Below are 25,084 nucleotides of genomic sequence, written 5' to 3' on the forward strand. Positions count from 1 at the left end.
ATTCCATCCAAAAACAACAGAATATACATTCTTCTCAGGTGCTCATGGAACATTCTCCAGTATAGATCATATCTTGGGTCACAATTCAAGCCTTCGTAAATTTAAGAAATTTGAAATCGTATCAAGTATCTCTTCCGACCACAAAGCTATGAGACTAGATATGAATTACCGGAAAAAAACCTGTAAGAAATACAAACATATGGAAGCTAAACAACACACTACTTAATGACCAAGAGATCACTGAGGAAATCAAACAGGAAATCAAAAAATACCTAAAAACAAATGACAATGAAAACACGACGACCCAAAACCTATGGGATGCAGCAAAAGCAGTTCTAAGAGGGAAGTCTATAGCTATACAAGCCTGCATTAAGAAACATCTCAAATAAACAACCTAACCTAACACATAAAGCAATTAGAGAAAGAAGAACAAAAAACCCCCAAAGTTAGCAGAAGGAAAGAAATCATAAAGATCAGATCAGAAATGAATGAAAAAGAAATGAAGGAAACGATAGCAAAGATCAATAAACCTAAAAGCTGGTGCTTTGAGAAGATAAACAGAACTGATAAACCGTTAGCCAGACTTACCAAGAAAAAAAGGGAGAAGACTCAGATCGATAGAATTAGAAATGAAAAAGGAGAAGTAACAACCGACACTGCAGAAATACAAAGGATCATGAGAGTTTACTACAAGCAACTATATGCCAATAAAATGGGCAACCTGGAAGAAATGGACAAATTCTTAGAAATGCACAACCTTCTGAGACTGAACCAGGAAGAAATAGAAAATATGAACAGACCAATCACAAGCACTGAAATTGAAGCTGTGATTAAAAATCTTCCAACAAACAAAAGCCCAGGACCAGATGGCTTCACAGGCAAATTCTATCAAACATTTAGAGAAGAGCTAACATCTATCATTCTCAAATTCTTCCAAAATATAACAGAGGGAGGAACACTCCCAAACTCATTCTACGAGGCCAACATCACTCTGATACCAAAACCAAACAAAGATGTCACAAAGAAAGAAAACTACAGGCCAATATCACTGATGAACATAGATGCAAAAATCCTCAACAAAATACTAGCAAACAGAATCCAGCAGCACATTAAAAGGATCATAAATTATGATCAAGTGGGGTTTATCCCAGGAATGCAAGGATTCTTCAGTATATGCAAATCAATTAACGTGATGCACCATATTAACAAATTGAAGGAGAAAAACCATATGATCATCTCAATAGATGCAGAGAAAGCTTTCGACAAAATTCAAAACCCATTTATGATAAAAAACCCTCCATTTATGATAAAAACCCTCCAGAAAGTAGGCATAGAGAGAACTTTCCTCAACATAATAAAGGCCATATATGACAAACCCACAGCCAACATCGTCCTCAATGGTGAAAACTGAAACCATTTCCACTAAGATAAGGAACAAGGCAAGGTTGCCCACTCTCACCACTCTTAGTCAACATAGTTTTGGAAGTTTTAGCCACAGCAGTCAGAGAATAAAAAGAAATAAATGGAATCCAAATTGGAAAAGAAGAAGTAAAGTTGTCACTGTTTACAGATGACATGATACTATATATAGAGAATCCTAAAGATGCTACCAGAAAGCTACTAGAGCTAATCAGTGAATTTGGTAAAGTAGCAGGATACAAAATTAACACACAGAAATCTCTTGCATTCCTATACAGTAATGATGAAAAATCTGAAAGTGAAATTAAGAAAACACTGCCATTTACTATTGCAACAAAAAGAATACAATATCTAGGAATGAACCTACCTGAGGAGACAAAAGACCTGTATGCAGAAAGTTATAAGACACTGATGAAAGAAATTAAAGATGATACAAATAGATGGAGAGATATACCATGTTCTTGTATTGGAGGAATCAACATTGTGAAAATGACTCTACTACCCAAAGCAATCTACAGATTCAATGCAATCCCTATCAAACTACCACTGGCATTTTTCACAGAACTGGAACAAAAAATTTCACAGTGTGTATGGAAACACAAAAGACTCCTAATAGCCAAAGCAATCTTGAGAAAGAAAAACGGAGCTGGAGGAATCAGGCTCCTTGGCTATACTACAGACTATACTGCAAAGCTACAGTAATCAAGACAGTATGCTACTGACACAAAAACAGAAATATAGATCAATGGAACAGGTTAGAAAGCCCAGAGATAAACCCACACACCTTATTTTTGATAAATGAGGCAAGAATATACAGTGGAGAAAAGACAGCCTCTTCAATAAGTGATGCTGGAAAACTGGACAGCTACATGTAAAAGATTGAAATTAGAACACTCCCTAACACCATACACAAAAATAAACTCAAAATGGATTAAAGACCTAAATGTAAGGCCAGACACCATCAAACTCTCAGAGGAAAACATAGGCAGAACACTCTATGACATAAATCACAGCAAGTTCCTTTTTGACCCACCTCCTAGAGAAATGGAAATAAAAACAAAAATAAACAAATGGGACCTAATGAAACTTCAAAGCTTTCGCACAGCAAAGGAAACCATAAACAAGATGAAAAGACAACCCTCAGAATGGGAGAAAATATTTGCAAATGAAGCAACTGACAAAGGATTAATCTCTAAAACATACAAGCAACTCATGCAGCTCAATATGAAAAAAGCAAACAACCCAATACAAAAATGGGCAGAAGACTTAAATAGACATTTCTCCAAAGAAGATATACAGATTGCCAACAAACACATGAAAGAATGCTCAACATCATTAATCATTATAGAAATGCAAATCAAAAGTACAATGAGATATCATCTCATACCGGTCAGAATGGCCATCATCAAAATATCTAGAAACAATAAATGCTGGAGAGGGTGTGGAGAAAAGGGAACCCTCTTGCACTGTTGGTGGAATGTAAATTGATACAGCCACTATGGAGAACAGTATGGAGGTTCCTCAAAAAACTAAACATAGAACTACCATACGACCCAGGAATCCCACTACTGGACATATACCCTGAGAAAACCATAATTCAAAAAGAGTCATGTACCAAAATATTCATTGCAGCTCTATTTACAATAGCCAGGACATGGAAGCAACCTAAGTGTCCATCAACAGATGAATGGATAAAGAAGATGTGGCACATATATACAACGGAGCATTACTCAGCCATAAAAAGGAATGAAACTGAGTTATTTGTAGTGACGTGGATAGACCTAGAGAGTGTCATACAGAGTGAAATAAGTCAGAAGGAGAAAAACAAATACCGTATGCTAACACATATATACGGAATCTAAAAAAAAAAGAACCTAGGGGCAAGACAGGAATAAAGATGCAGACCTACTAGAGAATGGACTTGAGGACATGGGGAGGGGGAGGGGTAAGCTGGGACAAAGTGAGGGAGTGGCATGGACATATATACACTACCAAACGTAAAATAGGTAGCTAGTGGGAAGCAGCTGCATAGCACAGGGAGATCAGCTCGGTGCTTTGTGACCACCTAGAGGGGTGGGATAGGGAGGGTGGGAGAGAGGGAGATGCAAGAGGGAAGAGATATGGGGACATATGTATATGTATAACTGATTCACTTTGTTATAAAGCAGAAACTGACACAGCATTGTAAAGCAATTATACTCTAATAAAGATGTTAAAAACTCTCTGTGTAATTCCAGTGGCTCATCCAGGTGTCATAACCTCTGGTCTAGACACTAATTTGATCATTAATTATGTATCAAGTTGTCCCTCCTATTATTTTGGTTATGTGACTTTTGTGATTTAATTTCAGTTTTCAAGTCCTTATGCTTAATTTTCCAATTAGGTTATAAGCTCCTTGCAAGTAGGGATTTCATCCAACTCCTCATTATTTCTCCTTCCTCACTGCTGAAATATCTAGAATAGCACTTTGCATATATAGTAAATGTAGGTGTATGTCGATATGAAATATGAAATGTAGGTATATGTTTATATGAAATATAATTTACCAGATATCCTTCTTATGATGTTCTTAGTCTCTCATATCTTTAAAATCATCATTACTTTCTAAAGTTTCTAAAGGCTAGAAGTACACATAATTTCAAGTATGATAGTACAAACATTGCTTATACAGAACTCCTGGTTTCACATAGTTAACATCTAACTCAGGTTTCAGTGTTTTCCCCAACTTGGTAAGCGTGCTGTTCTCAGTCAGGAAAAATTATATAAGCTTTAATTTTGTATATTTGTATATTATAGCATCTACTCAGCAACTCATGGTCCTCTAGAGAGTCTTCTGTAAAAATAACGTTGCAGAAATGAGCCCCTCAGTTTTCTAATGAGAGATCTTAGAGGTTCTGGGCTGAAAAACAAAAGAAACAAACATACAAACAAAATCCCTGCTCTTTCGCAAAGCACAAAATAAGGAGAACTCTATTTTCTCTCTTTGTTACCAACTTCAGCCACAACCCCTCCTCCCCCCACGTCTAGTCAGTATCTGTTCCTCTGAAAGAACCGTGCCGCAGCAAAAAGCAAGAAAAAGGGAACTCAAGAAGTTTTCTACTTTTGCTCTGCACCTCCACATTATTATTAATTTAACATATCTTCACATCTCTCTCATCAGAGAAATAAGATGATATAATCTACCTGAACAAGGCATCTAACATCATTATCCTTTTTTTTTTTTTTGCGGTACTAAGGCCTCTCACTGTTGTGGCCTCTCCCGTTGCGGAGCACAGGCTCCGGACGCGCAGGCTCAACGGCCATGGCTCACGGGCCCAGCCACTCCGCAGCATGTGGGATCTTCCCGGACCGGGGCACGAACCCGTGTCCCCTGCATCGGCAGGCAGACTCTCAACCACTGCTCTGCCAGGGAAGCCCTAACATCATTTTTCTTTAATGACTTAAGAGATCCTTAACCAATCCTGAAGAAGAAAAAGCTGCAGGCCCCTTTGGTAGCTTCCAGTTTTGTTTTTGTTTTCCTTTCTGCTTTTTAGAGTCTTAAAAGGCTCTAATCTCCTAAAGATTGTTGAAGATTTTCATTTTTTAATGACACCCGGGGTCCTCAGTTAAGTACAATCTCACGTGGTAGTCTATTGCTAAGATATTATTTGATAGATTTTAAAATAAGTTTCCATCTTATTTCAAAACTTATTTATAAATGTCCTTTTACTCTTTCTATAGCTATAGAATTTGACCATAGAAAGCATGAGCGGTCATGACAAGTAGAAAGAAGCAGGAACTTACATCAATGAGATAATGCTGTTCCTCTTACACAGAGTGTGTGTCACAAGTGTGCTTTTAGTCTGAAAAGCTGTTGATAGTTTAGCATTTTGCTTATCATAACAACATAATGGGGAAGTTTGTACATCTAAAGGAACACCCTGTTTCATATAGTTAAAAACTGCATTGTAAGGAGCATTCCCACAAATGAAGGGGCGGGGAACTCGCTGGGGTTCTTGAATCTCATATTTCAGTGATACATTTGATAAGAAGTTTATGCATGGAATGGAGTCACTGATTGTGTGTCAAAGCTAACTGTGGAACTATATTCATATCCCGAGCTCTGTGTACACTTCATCACCCGTGGTACAGCCACTTAAAGGAAATATCCCTTCTTATTTTCTCCATAACATAATGAGGAAATAAGCATCAGCCCTTGGGAGATTCAAGTAGGTACACCTCTGTGCTTTGTGATTTTCTTGTTTTGCTTGCGATTCCTTGCTATCCAGAGGATAGCAAACAGTTTGTTTAGTTTGTATCCATATACAGCTTTCTCCTCCTTGAGACCCGCCTTGTGTATCTTTTCCTGTAGAATGGCTATGGTTTTTCGTGCATTGGGATGTGGCTTTTGCTTTCAACTGTTGTTTTCAAATCACCACTTCTTCTAACTTCATCTATCAAGCAAATGTGCATGCTACCAAGTTGTCCTCTTTTTTTTTTTTTTTAACCTCAGAAGAGGTTTGCTCAGAAAACTCAACATCCAGAAGTCAGTACCACCTCCATCAAATGGATCAAGTTCCGTTGGATTAGTATATCCTACTCTTGGTTCTCAGTGAAAGACAGTAATCCTACTAAAAAGCTTTATAACATTAAAATAAAATGCTCTAATATTTTATCCAAAGACAAATGTATTCATTTAAAAAACTATGCATTTAAAAAACAACCTTTTAAGCATATTTTACAGATGAATGTAATGTATACAAATTGAATAAACTTTTTGGTGTACAACATTGTATTATGAACAAGGAGCTAAGTACCATGAAACTGAACTGAGTTGAGAATTCCCCTTTTGTGTGACTATTGGATTCAACCAGTAAATCTACTCCCTACTAGTCCAGCTTTCCTCAGACATCAGTGATAATTATTTTGGGCTCTAGGTCAATTCCTCCTTGAGTGCTTCCTAAAAAAATTTCCTTCCCGTGAGGATGTGATCTGTGATACCTTTTTTTTCTCTTCTGGGTAAATTGGGCCATTTCCTATTTTATGTCACTGGTAAATCAATAACTTGGAAGTCAAGAAATTCTGAGCTACAAAAAGTAAATGAGGGGCTTCCCTGGTGGCGCAGTGGTTGAGAGTCCACCTGCCGATGCAGGGGACACGGGTTCGTGCCCCGGTCCGGGAAGATCCCACATGCCGTGGAGCTGCTAGGCCCGTGAGCCATGGCCGCTGAGCCTGCGTGTCCGGAGCCTGTGCTCCGCAACGGGAGAGGCCACAACAGTGAGACGTCAGAGTACCGCAAAAAAAAAAAAAAAAAAAAAAGATAAATGAATACGTCTCTCAGGGTTCACCAGAATAGAAGCAAACGCACTCTGACCTTTTATTTCTTCCCATAATCCCATTTTAAGAGCCCTAGAATTTTGTTATTGCTAAAATTATGCTCTTAATTTTGTTTTCATTTTAAAAATAGTGCATCCATTGTGAAATTATCAAGCAATACAGAATTTTATGAAATAAAAAGTTAAAGTTCCCAAAAGCTGGCTTTCATAAAACAAATTCCAGTGTTCAAAATTTCTAACTTATTTCTTGTCCAGTTTTATAACAGATGAGTTTTTCTGCATTTACTATTGGGCTGGAAATGTTAATCTCAGTTAACATCTGATCTACTTGGTCAAAATAGCATAAATTTCCCTTTGCCAATCTTTGTGCATTTTCCTGTTATGACCTGCCTAGCTCTGTCTCATCGTCTTCTCCTAATTTGTTTACTGTTCTCTCAGATGTCTGGAACCGACATGACAAACTTTCTTGTTTATGTAACAGGAAAACTGCATTGAAACTATTATTTTCCTATGAAAAATTTGCATAAGCATAATTCCTGAATTTTTTTAAACACCTGATTAAAATAATTTATTGACACCACATAGTGTTATTTGGAGAGTTCTGGTCTGTCTCCCAACTGGGAGACCAGCATTAACAATGACACTTAGAAAGTAGTAGAATATAGATCTTAAGAGTTCAGATTTGGGGTCAAACAGACCTGGTTTGAATTCTGGCTCTGCAGTTTACTCACCAGACTTTGAATGAGGCATTTAACCCCTCCAACTCTTAGTTTCCCCATCTGTAAAATGGTGATAGGAATTTCTAACTTGCAGTGTCCTTTTGAAGATTAAATGTGATAATGTATTTACAGCCCCTGGTACAACGTAAGCAATAGAAAGCATACAACAAATTTAAAGTAATATTGTATTAGTAATCTGTCCTTCACTTCTTTATTGTATTACAAGGACTCAGTTTAAAGTAAGTTACCCCTAAATGTACTGATTCTCAATACCATTATCCCTAAGACTGATCATATGCATAAATGGCATCATGTGATTCTGTGGACATAGTTAAAATACAGGAAGGGTACCTTGAGTTCCATAATTAACTTCTGTGTAGGAAGGTTTTCTAGTGTTGTGCTTATACTGTGTCCTATAGGAAGCTTTGTTCTAAAATTGTTTACATGTATGTGATGAAACCAGCCTTCACTGCTCCATGCCTGCACAGAGGACTGAGCCTTCTGGCTCAAGGTTCAGTACAAATTACTGAAGGCCAAACATCATGGCAAAGTCATTGACATAACATTTTAGAAGCCATCCAAAGTTGAATTAAAACATCTTCTCAGGCAGTAATCTTCTCGTAGATCTAATGAGAGGTTTGAGATATTGCTACCTAGGACAGTAAGGAACACAGATTCTTAGTCCCTGATATCTATTCTACGGCTTCTGCAGAAGGAATAATTGCTGCTTATGTTTTATGTGAATGGATATGCCAAGATGTAGTAGTTTTATAGGCTTTTGACCTGTACATCCTGTAAATACCTAGTTTTCACATTTTCCATGCGTGGAATCTTGTAACGATTAATTTTTAAATAACTATACAATCACTTAAGATAGAAGAGGCCCAAAAGAAAAACCCTCATAGCCAAGATTAGTTTAGATTCTCTTTAAGTATTACACCCAGGTATTTGTTAAACCACTTTCCCATAAATAAAGTTCCTTCATATAACTTTTCAAGATTTCCCAAATTACGAGTATGTTCATCCACTGGATATTTATTCCGAAGCCTTGTATTTTCTGGCTAACCAATGATTCGATCAGGGTTTTCAGACCATTTTCTTACATGAAGAATAACCATGTTTTAGGTATGTCTCTTCCACTATTGATTTTTGCTATATTCTGTTGCATTTATCAAGAAAAGAGTTCAGCAAAATGTCATCCTTCTTCAGTAGCTCATCAGATGTGGACCCTGTGTGGACCAAAGAAAAATATCAGTATGGATTCCAGCCTCAATGCTTTTCCCAAACTCAAGAGAATAATAAAGTCATGCAGAATGCATTACCATTTGTGATAGCACAAAATGGTTTTCAATGAAATATGATTTTTACATATATATTTAAATTTCTAAGTTATTAGTAAATCAGAAGCATTTCTTACAAAGCAAACAAAATACACATCCCCTCTATGTTAATAATGTAATTTTTTTTTCTTTTTGGTCTTTCGCAGTGGGTTTAAATAGTTGTGGGAACTGTCTTCAGAAAAATTTACTTGGCTAAAGTTAAAATCTCCTTATTTCATGCACATTGTCCTACATACAAATGGGTACATCCCATTGAATAAGTCCTTACTCTGTTCCTTGAGGGTACATTTTACAGAAAACATTCTTGCAGACCCATCAGGGTGCCCTTATACCAAAAATCAGGTATCTTATGTGTCTGAATTTTATAGCTTACAATAGAAATGGCATAATGTTACCATCTGTGCTTAAAATGTTTAAAAACATCTCGTGTTTTTCTACCATATGTTTTCTTACACACTTTATTCCAAGTCAAGTACAAGCTACATGAAGTCAAGATATGTAACTTGCTCATCTTTTTAATCCTCATGGGACCTCACATCTTATATTGAATAAAGTGGGTGTTTGAGAAATATTTGGTAAATTAATCAATTTCATAGCAATATATTTGGGACTTAATGATAGCACCTAAAACTATTTATCCCAAAGGGCAAGTAACTACATTTCCAGTACACAAAATCACATATATAAATAATCCATCTTTTTAATACAACAACTTATATATCTTTGTATGTTCCAGTATGTTATTTTAGATCTCAGGAAATGATAGCATAACAATGATTTATTTTGAAAACTTGGCTAAAATTCTCTAGTACATAGCATTATTTTGAGTATTGAGATGAAATTCTGAATAATATTCTCAACTTTTTAAATTACATTGGGATTTTGATGGGGATTTAAAAAAAATTTTTAAATTACTTTGGATACAATTAGAATATTTGGTTTTCCATTTTTTGTTCTACAACTACAGTTTTTTTCATGTGTTCAACCCCTTCATCTCCTACAATAAAATTTTCTTATTTATTTATTTAGGAACTGAATGTTTCTTGTCTAGGTTTTCCCAAAGTATTTTATGTTTTTGTTTCGGTTGTGGGTGGACTTTTTGTTTTTAGTTTTCTAAATAATAACTGCCAAATCTAGAAAACCACTAGTTTTTGTAGTACTATTTTCCAAAAATTGGTGCCTGAAGTTCTTTTTTCCCTTACCTTGTCATTTTATATCACTGTTGAAAAAATACTGCCTTATCCTTGTCTACCCCTTTACACGCTCTTTAACTGACTTATCCGTTCTAATGTCTTATATTATAACCAATTGGGGTCTTTTGTTTATATATATATATTGATTTTAAAATAAAATATATTCATATATAACATAGTTTCAATTCCTGAATATATTTTCAGTTAGAACATTTGTTATCAAATACATCATAAATTATTATAATTCATAAGAAAATATAAACCACCAGTTATGCGTTCTAGTATACCCTAGATACTAATTCTTCAGAATAATGATGGGCTTAGAGTGTAAGCTGTTAGAATGCCTTAGGTAAGGTGTCTTATAACCACATGGGTTTTTTTGGTATAATAACTAAATTCCTTTTTTAGAGTCCAAAATGGTTTTGCTTTACGTAGAATTTTGCTTTACTGAGAATAATGTTTCCCATTATCCATTGAATTATGAGAACTGTAAACCCTTCATATGTATTATCTCTTTGGTACTCACAGCATTATTTCAGTTTTATGGAGAGGTCAGAGTCTTATCTACTGCGTGTCATAGAAGTAATCAATAGATATTTGTGGAATTCACCAAGGTAAATAGCATGGTTAAAATAACTTACCAACAACAGAAACAAAAAAAGGAGTGTATGACTAGACATCTTATTTTGCTCTATTTTCAGTAGATGATTCTGTCCATTGAAAAAGTAATAACTAATTATGAGGCATATCTTATAATATACTCAATATCCTAAAATGGTTGAGTGCTACTATATAATAGTTCTGTGTTAAACATTTTATTTGCATTTCTTCATTAAATCCTTTCCACCAACCTATGGGGCAGATAGTATAACTATACTTACTTCAAGATGAGGAAATGAGCAGAGAGAGAGTTAAGTAACTCTCTGAATTCTGAGCGCAAAGTTGATTTATATCCATTTACAACAAATATTGCCTCTACATATATGGCGAATTGATGTCACTTCTGTGCGTCCATAAGAATCACGAGATAATAATGGACCTGTATCTCCAAACCTAACCTGTATAATGGGAAGTAGAAAGAAAAGTTGACCTTTCTACTGCCCGGCTCTTACCCTTCAAGTCAGACCATGCCCTGTGACTGTAATCAGAAATATGAATGATCGGTACTAATTTTACTTTCTTGACGTTACACCATCAGAGAAGTCATGGGGATTTCTCTAAAATTGCCCTAAGGCAGTTTTTAACAACATATATATTTTTGAAGGTTTACTAAACTGTATCTACAGGAACCATGTGTGTGCAGAGTCTACAATCCAGAGAGTGTTGTGGTTTAGAGGCATTCCTGCTTCTGATTGTTTTTGATCACGTGCCCTACTTTAATTTCACCAAAATGTTGGTTGGCTTCAATGAGGATATTTTCTGTGGGAATTCCGGTCTTGAGACTATGTTCCTTATCCTCAGATGATCTTCTGCTTGAGTTGATCTTCTAGGGTGATTCTATGCATTTGAGGAAGTGGTTACCAAGGTCTGAAGGCCGTGGGCATCTGAGAGACAGCAGTAGCCAGCGACGTTTTCCTGAGGTTTTCGCTATGTCTACCACAGTAGACACTGCAGTCTGGCATCTGTATAAATCTCTTAGTTATAGCAGCTATGTTTTCTTATCAAGAGGTTGCCTTTACCTGTCTTTGTGCTTCCTACAGTGGGTTCTGTTTTAGTAAATAATCTAATGTCAGCTTTCTGATTCTCTTTTCTCCACCACAACAAAAAATGCTATAAATATAAGTTTATTCCAAATACTGAGTTGGACACAGGGAAATTTGTTAGGAGCCAAATCTGTTTTGGGGTTAACTGATCATGTGCCTGGTTTGATTTTACTGAGCACTTCTCGTGTGCACAGCATAGTGCTAGGTACTTGGAGGCACAAAGGTAAAGGAGGAAGAGCTTTTGCCCTCCAGGATCTCACAATTCAAAAGGAACTGAAGTTATAACTGAGTGGCCGTGTGAGAACGTGCGGTGGAGGAAATGCTGGAATGTGCTGTAAAGGGCACAGTGAGAAACATGCCCATGCAGAGACGGTCAAATGATAAAATGTTATTTGAATGTAATCTTAATTCTCATTATAAACCACTAAAATTGAATAGAATTTCTTCATTACGGTGTAGGCAGTAAAGAAAGAAATTAGAGGACTGCCACGGATTCCTTCTGACTCTATAAATTTAGAAAATAAACTTGAATAAATATATTAATGTAACTTTCAAATGTCCCTCTAATCAGAGTCATGTGAATCATCAACAACATTTCTCAAACTTGTTATGTTTATTTCAGACACTGGGTGGACTCATGGAAATTTTTTAGGAGCCAAATCTGTTATTTTCCATCCTAAAAGGAAAAGAAGCATTGCAGATCTACAATGGTGATTTTAACCACTTTTATTTTAGTGAAACTTAAATGTGTACAAATATAAAATATGCATAAACTTCTTATCCTTACAGCTTTTATAAGCTATAAAACCAAAAGAAATATAAATTACGTAAAAACTAAAAAAATAACATTTGAATTAATGATATTGTGAGAAGGTTTTGTTTTTCAGAAGCCAGATCACTGATGTTAAGACCAGTGTCAGTGGAAAGATACATTTATGCTTTTGGTTTCACTTGTTATGACTCAATTCTTTTGATTTTGCATCTAATGGTATATCGTGCATCTGTGGCATTATTGTGGTCATCACTTTTCTTTCTTAACAAATAGCTTATTTTTATCTATGTGAAGAGCCAGTTCATTTAATGGTGCACCCCCAAGTACAATACTGAAGAAAAATATATCATTAAACGTACCCTATGATGATTCTACCGCCACTTTTCTACTTCTAAACTGTATTAAAACTTTTGTTCTTAGAATAAACCATAACATCTTTTTTGCTTTATTTAGCATAAATGCATAATTCACTTCTTAAGTCCATTTATTTTTTTTTCTCTTTAGCCTATGGCAAGTTATACATACATTACCTTGTCTCACTTCATCATGACCATTTAATTTGCAAATTAATACTTCCAAAGAAAAGTTTTGTCTTTTTAAATGGTGAAAGAATTGCATGTGAGGAGCAGACAGGGACTGTTATCATATTTAATATCAAGGCCCTGCTCATCAACACCCTGAAAGTTCACCTCTGATCACTTGGCAACAAGTGTTTTGTAAATGCAAACATGGGAGGTGAAGTCAGTGATGTTGAGTCATGAATGTCATCTAGATTGTCCAAAATAGCTTACCTCATGTTAGCAGTTTTGATCATCAAAGTGAAAACACAGCATTTTTAAATTCTCCCAGAACTCAAGATTATGTCTGTAGATTTCTAGTAGGCAATGACGCCAGTTTAAGAAATACTGGCCTGGGGCTTCCCTGGTGGCGCAGTGGTTGAGAGTCTGCCTGCCGATGCAGGGGACACGGGTTCGTGCCCCGGTCCGGGAAGATCCCACATCCCGTGGAGCGGCTGGGCCCATGAGCCACGGTCGCTGAGCCTGCGCGTCCGGAGCCTGCGCGTCCGGAGCCTGTGCTCCGCAACGGGAGAAGCCACGACACTGAGAGGCCCGTGTACCGCAAAAAAAAAAACAAAGAAAAGAAAAGAAATACCAGCCTGTAGAATATTGGGCAAGGACCTGATAACCGAGGAGTAGTTCCCGTTTTTTCCCCTTCAGGACAGATTGGTGACATTTCTGAGGATAGCTACTGACTTCTTTTTCTTCCTCAGCCTTGATCTGCTTTCTTGACAGTCAATAAACCAATGCCTTCTTTGTTTCTATGTGAAATAACTTTATGAAGGACCTATTAGAAGAAGAGTGGGTATAAGGCCTAAACAGAGCTCAGTTAAGTGAATGGAATAATTTAAATATTTTCATGTCATACTGGAATTGCCCATGGACTGTCTGTCTTCCACTGCACCATGAACTCTTTGAGAAGGGGCTGTGTCTTAAACCCAGTTGGATTCCCAGTATGGGGTACCATGCCCAGCACACAGTAGGCACTCAGAAAATGTTTGCTGAATGAACGCATATTAATATAATAAAGTCCTTAGTGGTGTGATGTACATCAGATAACATGCTCCAGTGCCTTGTTCTGGAAGCACATGACCCATCACTTGCCATTGTGATAAATTAGCTGGGCCCATAGAGAACTAGTCTCAGCCTGCCTCTGGTATGTTCTGGCCCAAAGAATCAGACCAGTTGCCTTCACTGCCTCATTAGGTAATATCTGGAAAATGATGAAAAGTTTCCCAATTGGCATGTTTACTCTGGTGTCTTTCCCTTTCCTTCCCTCACCCTGTCATCCTTCTGACTCAGGAAGCTATGATCTGTTCCTTATTCACAGGCTATCACAGGATACATACAGGCCATAGTCCGGAGCATGCTATCTTTTTCCTCACTCAACCCCTTCTGTGTGGTTCCAGTTAAAGGAGTGGAGGAGAGTGCTCAGCCCATTTCTTTTCTTGTTGTGTTCGGTTTGCCCCGTTCATTGTGGTGATAGACTAAGGAGATAAACTGTATTTATTGGAGACAGCTTTTGATTATTCAAGATCAAAGCATATTGTTACTGACCCTTATAAGAGTACTTCTTTGGTCAAGTTCATTTTTTTCTCCAAGATAACTTTTCTCTAATTTAGCTTTCTTTAAACTAACTTTTACATCTCTTATCAAAAAACCATTTACCAGATAATGGACCTTGGTTTCTGTCATGTGCTTCAGACATATGATTGTAGCACTTGAGGAAAAATGTTCTGCTTGATTTGAGACTTCAGACTGAAATAACCTTAAGCAGAGAGGAGAGGCTGGACTTTCTCTTCTGAATAGTTTCTTTATATATATGTCTGCCATTCATCTATATGTATAGCTATATCTGTATCTATATTGCCAGTAGCAAGCTACTATATATAGCATATATAATATATAATATAGCTATAATTTAAAATTTCATTATATAAAATTAGATCATATAAAAATTATATAAAACATGTAATATTGCTACTGGTAATAAAGGACCAAAAAGAAAAGTTGGTAATATCAAAGATTAGGTGCATCATATGCTAACAGGTTATGTAAAATGGATCTAGGCAGAAGAAGCCTAGGACTAAACTCTGTTTATCATTCCCAGTAAGCTGTGTGGCTAAGAGCATATCAGTTGACTTTTCTGTACGTTAGGGAATTTTTCATCTCAACAATTAAACCTTGCCTTTCACCTCATTACTTTCAAGCCTGCATGCAATTGAATTAGAATTTGAAATTTGGGAATAAAAAATTCATTAGAGCTTTGTGTAAATATCAAATAGGAAAACAAGATGCTCTGTGGAAAAGAACTAAATCTAAATAAATACTTACATCAGAGATTGATATTTTATTTCATAGTATACAGAAATCAGAATATATTGTCTTTAGCACTTAGAGTAAAATGGTATACTTGTGTCGGCCCCTATGTTCCTATCAAATGTAATGCTTTCAGTACCATAGTTTATGTTCTTATTTTTTGTCCTCATCTTATCAAAATTGATATGGTGTGCTTTGAAATGGCATGATGTAAATGAGGGGAAGCAACCAGGAAACATTTTACTGAATTTATATTCATACAAAGAATTGAAACTAGCAAAACGATGACTTATCAAACAAATAAAAACTTGTGTTATTACATATAACTATAATAAAATAATGGTCCAGATAACTCACATCGTTGTGTTTGATGTGTGTATGTATATGTACGTTTGCACAAGTATACGCACAATCTATTTCACCAACTGTAGTAACTGAAAATGGTTTAGGTTTCAGTTATTTGAGAGGGCCATATGCTTTTATATTGAATATATAATTTATAGATACTACCTGCTTCCAAGTAGGAATGTACTCATTACACATAATGTAGAGGTATATCCTCAGGAAAATAAATGAACATCCCTACACACTCCCTTTTTGGAATAAGAGAGAGTCAGCCTGAATGGTCCAGACTGTTGCTTAGATTCAAGCCCACAACAAGGCTTTTAACTCAAAGCAGAAACTGAGTTTTATTGGTTGGATGGTGCTGCTACCCACAGTAGTATTTAGGCAGCAAAAGATGAAAGCGATAAAATCATTTTTTTGGCAGTGTTAGAACTGGGTGATGTTCATGCTCGCGAGGTCCTCCTTGAAGGCAAGGACCATGTTTTTCTTGGATGTGTATTCCTAGGGCACAGTAGCTGCCATATAATAGTCCCCCCAAAAATGTTGTGACCATTGTTTAAAAAAAAAAAAAATGGTGCCTAAAGTACTGAGTTATGTCCCAAAAGTCTACTACACATATTTGAGCTGTTTCTTTGCTTGAATAGGGAGAAGATCCAATTTATCCGAACTGAAGGGACCCCAGGATTGGTGCGTCTTTCAAGTGATGCCGACCTTGTTATGTTGCTGAGGTACGTAACCGCTTCTTGAAGTGGGAAGTCTCCTATCATCAGGCATCGTGGAGCATTTTAAAAAATAACGTGCCAATATTGGCAGCCTATATTCTTAAAGACTCGTGGAATACTCATGTTGAAGGTATAAGATGCTGATTTAGTGATAATTCATTTCAGATTTCATTTCTTATCACTGGAATCAGTTTGATTTTGTTCTCACCCTGCTGGCAAAGGAGGTGGTACTGGAGAATGGAAAGTCTGTAGAGGCTGATGAGTAGAATGTCCCATCACAGAATGGAGCAGGAGGTTATACCTGGCTTGCCTCATCAGAGTAGAAGAGAGGTTGTATTTATATTTTCGTCCAAAATTTTTTTCTCGAAAGGTGTTTTGTCCCTGTTTGCTGACTTGACGTTATCTATTTACTTTATGGTTTTGAGAATTTAAGGTGGGAAATCAGATAAGAAAGTTGAAATTTGGTCACTGGTGCTCACTGCCAACTTGATAGACCTTCCTAATACTGACCAATTATATTTTCTTTTCTGATGGTTGGGTGAGCTTTAGTTTTAAACTTTAGAGTAGCTTAGAATGGCAAGTTTTCATGAGACTTTTTCATTTTTGATATTATCTCTCAAATGTAGGAGATCAGAGTAAAATAATGCTTTGCCGTACCTAGTGACTGGGGCACCTACTACTATAACCTCCATAGGCTTAAAGGGAAGTCATGCTTGGCCATATCAGCAATGTTTTATTTATCTCAAAGTGTTAATAGTCTCATTCATATTATTCATGATAATCTTAACTCTAACCATTTCTACTGCATGCTCGATAGTTGCCATATTTGTAAAACTAAAGCCAAAAAGTTATTTTCTTTTACTCTGTGGTTGGAGCATAATTCAAAGGGATATAATCACTTTCCTTAGGGATTCCACTTCATTTTATCCTGAACAAGATGTATTGGTGGTTGGGCATCACTTCTCAGCCCAGGTGGTGACCCTCAACTTGTTGTGTTCTGGCAGTTCTGAAAGCAGGATGTAGCATGCTAGATACTCATGAAGACTCTTGGGCAATTAATATGGAGTATGATGTTTCTACCATAGTTTGGTTGTTGATAAAGTAGTAACGTTTATTACAAAATCCTGGCTGGGATAGGACTCTTTTGATTCGTTCTAGAAGTCTGTGTTTTTTTATTTAAAGAGCTCTACTTTTGGAATTAGTAAAAACAAAAATGATTGCAAAACAGAAATCATGATTATTGTTCACCTGTCCTTAGTTAAATAATCCTTAGATGGGTATAGTCCTAAATATTTTGAGTTACAGTAAAGTTTATAATATTTGTACATTGTTAAACACCACAGTTGGCATGAATTTCTATATGTTATGCGGTTGAATTTTAAAATATTTGAAAACTGATTTATATATAAAGAGCAAGGCTACATTTTTGCCCTTTTGGGAAAATAAGCATGTTTTCTGAAGTTGAGCCTTTGGAGAAGTGTGAGAAATTTACTTACATATAGTAGCTTTATAATTATTACATACAAATGACAAATGACGTTATTTAATTCTAGACTGTTACTTCATTTGGATGAGCAAATAGTTGTATGCTGTGACACAATATATTACATGTGCATGCTTAATAAATAATATTTAATGATTATTGAAACATTTTGGGATATTCTCAGCTCTATATTTTTTATTTTACTTTGGAGTTTGAGTCATGAATCAGTAACTATAAACTCAGGCAGTGGACTTGTTGGATATGTAGATGGAGTCTCTGTTTCTGTTTTTATACTTTGTCTATTTCTTTCTGTTTTGTATTTAAAAATATTTATTTTCTTGGATGAATTTTGTAGTATGTGAATTACATTTTAATAAAAATATTTTTATTAAAGTATAATTGATTTACAATGCTATATTTGTTTTAGGTGTACAACATAATGATTCAGTGTTTTTATAGATTATACTCCACTTAAAGTTATTATAAAAATATTGGCTATATTTCCTGTGCTGTACATTATAACCTTATATCTTATTTAATTTTTACCTATATACATTGTCTGTTTCTTAAAAAGGAAAGTCACTCTTGGTACAAATGGACTTGAATATCATCAGCAAGTTGCAATGTAGAAATGATATAGCTCTAGGAAATTATTCATTTTTAAATAAACCCATGTAAGGTTATTTTCCAATATAGCTATTACAAAACTCAAGAACTTTAAAATAACTTTGTTGTATTTGTTATTCTATTTCATGTATTCTGTCACTAACTCAACTAATGTAAGAAGTGTGCCTTTAACAGAGCTTATATGGGAAATGATTGATAAATTTGGCTACATTAGGATTCTTAATTTTATGTAATGAAAGGCACCACATATAAAGGCATAAAGAAGGCAACAAACTAGAAGAATATATCACAACACATAAAACAAAGATATTATGAATACACAAAGCATGCCTTTAAATCAATTTGAAAGAAAATAACCCAAAAGAAAAATGGATAAAGAATATAAAAAAGGGGCTTCCCTGGTGGCGCAGTGGTTGAGAGTCCGCCTGCCGATGCAGGGGACACGGGTTCGTGCCCCAGTCCGGGAGGATCCCACATGCTGCGGAGCGGCTGCGCCTGTGAGCCATGGCCGCTGAGCCTGCGCGTCAGGAGCCTGTTGCTCCGCAACAGGAGAGGCCACAACAGTGAGAGGCCCGCGTATCGCAAAAAAAAAAAGAATATAAAAAGGGGCTTCCCTGGTGGCGCAGTGGTTAAGGATCGGCCTGCCAATGCAGGGCACATGGGTTCGAGCCCTGGTCAAGGAAGATCCCACATGACGCGGAGCAACTAAGCCCATGCGCCACAACTACTGAGCCTGCTCTCTAGAGCCTCTGAACCACAACTGCTGAGCCCACGCACCACAACTACTGGAGCGCACGTGCCTAGAGCCTGTGCTCCGCAACAAGAGAAGCGACCGCAATGAGAAGCCCGTGCACCGCCACGAAGAGTAGCCCCCGCTCACCGCAACTAGAGAAAGCCCGCATGCAGCAACAAAGACCCAACGCAGCCAAAAATAAAAATAAATAAAATAAAGAAATTAAAGAAAAAAAGAATATAAAAAGGCATTTCAAAGGAATTGAAGCATGAATAGCCAATAAACTCATGGAAAGATGCTAGTAATCATAAAATGCAATTTCAGATAATGAGATACTATTTCATACTATTAAATTTGAAAAAATCAAAAAGTCTGGTAATACCAAGTGAGAAGCAGGAACTCCATGTTTTCTGGACTCAATGGATTGCAATTTCTACAACCTCTTTGGAGGACAATTTGACAATATCTTGTACAGTTAAAAAGACATATACACTATGAGTGAGCAACGCTGCTTTTAGCTATCATGGAGCTCAATATCAGAAGAACAAACAATTCGATTAAAAATTGGGCAGAAGATCTAAAGAGACATTTCACCAAAGAAGACATACAGATGGCCAAGAGGCATATGAAAAGATGCTCAGCCTCACTAATTATTAGAGAAATACAAATCAGAACTACAATGAGCTATCACCTCACACCAGTCAGAATGGCCATTATCAAAAAATCTACAAACAATAAATGCTGGCGAGGGTGTGGTGAAAAAGGAACCCTCTTGCACTGTTGGTGGGAATGTAAATTGATACAGCCACTATGGAGAACAGTATGGAGATTCCTTAAAAAACTAAAAATAGCACTAACATATGACCCAGCAATCTCACTACTGGGCATATACCCTGAGAAAACCATAATTCAAAAAGAGACATGTACCACAGTGTTCACTGCAGCACTGTTTACAATAGCCAGGACATGGAAGCAACGTAAGTGTCCATCGACAGATGAATGGATAAAGAAGATATGGCACATATGTACAATGGAATATTACTCAGCCATAAAAGGAAACGAAACTGAGTTATTTGCAGTGAGGTGTATGGACATAGAGTCTGTCATACAGAGTGAAATAAGTCAGAAGGAGAAAAACAAATGCCGTATGCTAATATATATATATATATATATATATATATATATATGTATATATGGAATCTAAAAAAAAAAAAGGTACTGATGAACCTAGTGGCAGGGCAGGAATAAAGACGTAGACATAGAGAATGGACTTAAGGACACGGTAAGGGAGGGGGAAGCTGGGGCGAAGTGAGAATAGCATTAACATCTACCAAATGTAAAACAGTTAACTACTGGGAAGCAGCAACATAGCACAGGGAGATCAGCTCAGTGCTTTGCGATGACATAGAGACGTGGGATTAGGAGGGTGGGAGGGAGGCTCAAGAGGGAGGGGATATGGGGATATATGTATGCATATGACTGATTCACTTTGTTGTACAACAGAAACAGTATTGTGAAGCAATTATACTCCAATAAAGATCTATTTAAAAAAAAAAGACATACACACTATGACTGAGCAACTCTGCTTTTAGAAATATACCATATTTACACTAAGAAACTGTATTACATGTATACAAGGTGATACATACAGGATATCCATTGCACCATTATTGATAAAAAGCATACAGTTGGGGGAAAAGTCAATATTTGTCAAGAAAGGTATGGATAAATAAACTAATACATTAATAGAATGGAATACTACATAGCAGGTAAAAGTAGTAAATTAGACCCTTATATATCAACACAGACAGATACCAGAAATATATTGTTGAATAAAAAATGTTCAGTAATTCAGTATACTTATAAAGTATTTAACTAATTTTTTAGCAGCGCATAAGGCAAAACTGTATATTGTTCATCTGTACATATGTTGCAAAATATCAGACTATGGAAGGATATGTTAAAGTCATGATAGAGGCACTCAAAAGGGACTTCATATACATAACATGCATACACACAGATATATAGGTACATCTATATATAGATATATAGACATCTCTAAGTATGCATGTGTGTTTGAAGCAAAAGTAATAGGGTTAACATGTACTAATCCTGGATGATATGTATTGAGTGTTTTTATGTTATTCGCTATCTCTCCTATATTAAATTTTTCAAATAAAAAAATTTCTCTCTCGGGCTTCCCTGATGGCGCAGTGGTTGAGAGTCCGCCTGCCGATGCAGGGGACGCGGGTTCGTGCCCCGGTCCGGGAAGATCCCACATGCCGCGGAGCAGCTGGGCCCGTGAGCCATGGCCGCTGAGCCTGTGCGTCCGGAGCCTGTGCTCCGCAACGGGAGAGGCCACAGCAGTGAGAGGCCCCCGTACCGCAAAAAAAAAAAAAAAAATTTCTCTCGATAAGAACGATTTCTGCATATTGGTTGTATTTAAAGGAAGTAAGTGCCATGGAGCAAAGGACACAGGTATAGATGTTTGAGGAGAGGGTGCTAATTCCTACTTTTCAATTAATTTAGCTATGAATTTCTAGACCTTTATGGTATCAACTGTTTATATGGCATTTTTCCTTAGCAATCAACTTAAAATTCACATTATTTCAATGGTTATTGATTTATTGAGAAAGAGAATTGACTGTTTCAGGGCTTAATTTGGTATTACAAATACAATTACTTATTGCTTCTGTTTCTAAATCTTTTGACTTTTATAGTTTAAAAGTGGAAATATGGCTTAAAAAACTATGGTGTCTAAAAATGTTTTTGTGATAGTGGTTTATAGTGGTTTAGCAGACGTGTGCAGGTGAATGAAGAACCAGAGAAAGAATTATCAGGTTGTTATTGCATTGCTGTAACCCAGCGTCCCTCAGCCTTAAAAGTATTGACATTTTGGGCTGGATATGTCTTTGTTGCAAGGAGCTATTCTGTGCATTGTAAGATGTTTATCAGCATCCTGGCCTACCCATTAGATGCCGAAAGCACCTCCTCTCCCAGTTACGACAACCAAACACATCCTCAGACATTGTACGATGTCCCCATAGAGTGTGGGGAAGGGCAAGATAGCCTCAGTGGAAAACCAGTGCTATAACCCTGAGGAGTTCTTTCCTTAAATCTTCGCAAGACTAAACTGTTGGCACTTTTTCTCAGTGTTTTTTGAAAACAAGTAGCAGGTTTCTAGATGTGACCAAATTTGAGGGAAAGCTACTTCTACTCTTAATTTAAAAAACACAAGTACTCTTACTTATATTGTTGATTCTATTTGTCAAGTGTTTGTATATTTGATAATCAGTAGTACATTTCTTTATCATAACAGTTAATGAAAAGTCTAGGATTCCAAGATCTCAGATCCCTGGTTACTATCTTTTAGGAGAGTATTAGAAACAGAAATTTCAGTATGGAGGAGAAAGAAGACACTAGGTTGAATAACATCAAAATCCTCACATCTGAAAAACATTATAAAGCCAGACTAAATGAGGAAGCTTATTATTTAGCAGTTATAATTATTTAAGAGGTGTTTTGTTTTATTTTGCTTTTAATTCTGCAAAGAAATCCCGAGCTCTTTGAAGGCTGAGACCATGTTGTATGTGCCTTGGAATGAAGGTATGAACATACTTTGTGTATTTACTATGGGTCTTCCATAAACATTGTCTCTTGTGTTTGACTCATATTCCTAGACGTAAAAATCCAGGCTATTTTCAGATGAACGTGCAAACTCAAACTCATTTAAAGTAACAAAATAGAGGGGCTTCCCTGGTGGCGCAGTGGTTGAGAATCTGCCTGCCAATGCAGGGGGCGCAGGTTCGTGCCCCGTTCCGAGAAGATCCCACATGCCGCAGAGCAGCTGGGCCCATGGGCCATGGCCGCTGGGCCTGCGCGTCCGGAGCCTGTGCTCCACAATGGGAGAGGCCACAACAGTGAGAGGCCCGCATACCGCAAAAAAAAAAAAAAAAAGTAACAAAATAGAGATCATGCTGTCCAAAGTTGGTAGGAAAACAGGCAAATAACCACAGGTTTCACAAAATATGCAAGAGCCAACTGTTTTTGTCCCACTAATTACCTGCAGGAGAAGGGGGACAGGTGCTTTCTTTAGGACGTGAAATGGACCTCAGATGGAATTGGTCAGAGCGAGAGATCGACTTACTCATTGCGGAAACAAGGCATTTACCCACCTCTTTGGCTAAAGTATGCATTTTATTTCTTGTCTTTCCCCAGTTTATTTGAAGAAGAGATAATGTCATATGTGCCTCCACATGCCTTACTCCATCCCAGCTACTGTCAGTCCCCACGTGGCTCTCCTGTGTCCTCTCCCCAGAACTCACCAGGTGAGTCCACCGGCTGCATGCAGTTTCTCTGAGGAGTGAGCCCTGAAGTCACATGTTCTGTCCTCATAAAGGACAGTAAGGGAACACTTTGGGTACATCTGTACTGTTAGCACAGGTACATATTCTGTGGTACTTCCTGTCTCTTAAAACTGGCTCGTTTCCATGGGGATTTATTTTGACAGGAAAATAATGACATTCCAAAATAGGATAAATGTCAGCAGTATGAAATACTCAGATGTAGAATTTACTTTTCATTATGTTATGTAGTGCCTAATATATCTTGGAAAATAGTAGGGCACAAAATGCTATGTTAGCTTTTTGGATTTAAAAAGTTCTAGTTAGGAGATTGAGTCAATGAATAATAAAGAGAAATCTCTATTTTCAAGAAATATTATAGAATTAGAATTAGTGAGTTTAATGGTCTTGGATAATTTTTTTCCCTTCAGTAGTTACTAACTGCATTAGATAGGAAGACCAGAGATACATGGGCAGGTAGAACATGCTGATAGATGAAATTAACTAAAAATCTTAAGTTTAAATTCTTTTTGAAAGGGGTATCGTATGAATGGAGGAATGAATGGATGAATGAATAAGTAGTAGATAATGCAGCTTAGCAAATGAGTTATTTTTTAAGGAAAGTAGTCATGATGTTGACAGAACATCAGCTCTATTTATCCTTATTATAAGCCATATATAGTTCACACTGTAGCAGTTATCAGAATTTAAAACTATTTTAATAGAAATCCAAACTCCGTATGTGTCACTGAAAGCTGCTCTGTGTTCTCTGATATATAACACCTGTTTCATATATTGGTATCATAGTGAAGCTACAGCCTAACTGAATACTGCAAACAGAAAAAGGTCTATTAATTTGTTCATTTAATAGAGATTTATTGAGCATCCAGCTATGATCCAAGCCCTGAATTAGACCCTGGTTCTACAAAGATGAATAATACAGTCTCTGCCTTTGAAAATTCACGGTGGGGCAGTAAGTCAACAAGTGACTCCAAAAGCTCTGTGTTTAGTCCTATAATGAAGAAATGTGTGGGAACAATTCTTCATTCAAGATGGGGGTGGGGTGTTTGGGGAAAGGTATAAAGGGAAGTCTTGAAGAATGATGAATAGGATTTTACCAGGTGGACCAAAGGAACGAGGACATTCTAAGGAGTAGCATGAGCTAAGCCACAGAAGCATGAAAGTAGTTTAGGACAAATTAATAGGTACAAGTAAAGGCAAGTTCTCAAAGCGCAGGTTGGAAAGATAAGCTAGAGTTGGTTGGCCTCTGAAGTGTTACTTTGTACTCCATGTGGAGCCACTGAAAATTTACAAACAGGAATGTCCTGTTTTATAAAGTTCAGTTTGGTGGCCATGTGGAGGATGTATTAGAAGATGAGAGACTAAAGTTAGAGAAACCGTCTGGGAGGCTGTTGCATTAACCCAGGTGACATGATAAGGGCTGGAGTAACAGTGATAGAGAAAAGGGAGTTAATTCAAAGGCTATGTTGGATG

The 25,084-nt window shown here is 36.8% G+C and overlaps 1 protein-coding gene across 2 annotated transcripts in view; it reads left to right on the forward strand.

Annotated features, from left to right (window-relative positions):
- The window catches only part of HECW2 (HECT, C2 and WW domain containing E3 ubiquitin protein ligase 2), a 250,867-nt gene that overhangs the window by 170,575 nt on the left and 55,208 nt on the right, over positions 1–25,084 (forward strand). For both annotated transcript variants that reach the window (XM_032637764.1, XM_032637765.1), the window contains exons 17-18: positions 16,327–16,410; positions 23,466–23,575. In XM_032637764.1, the coding sequence (XP_032493655.1) occupies positions 16,327–16,410; positions 23,466–23,575 (194 nt within the window). The remainder of the gene's footprint in view (positions 1–16,326; positions 16,411–23,465; positions 23,576–25,084) is intronic.

The sequence above is a fragment of the Phocoena sinus genome, chromosome 7 (genome assembly GCF_008692025.1).
Source record: "Phocoena sinus isolate mPhoSin1 chromosome 7, mPhoSin1.pri, whole genome shotgun sequence".
Taxonomy (NCBI): domain Eukaryota; kingdom Metazoa; phylum Chordata; class Mammalia; order Artiodactyla; family Phocoenidae; genus Phocoena; species Phocoena sinus.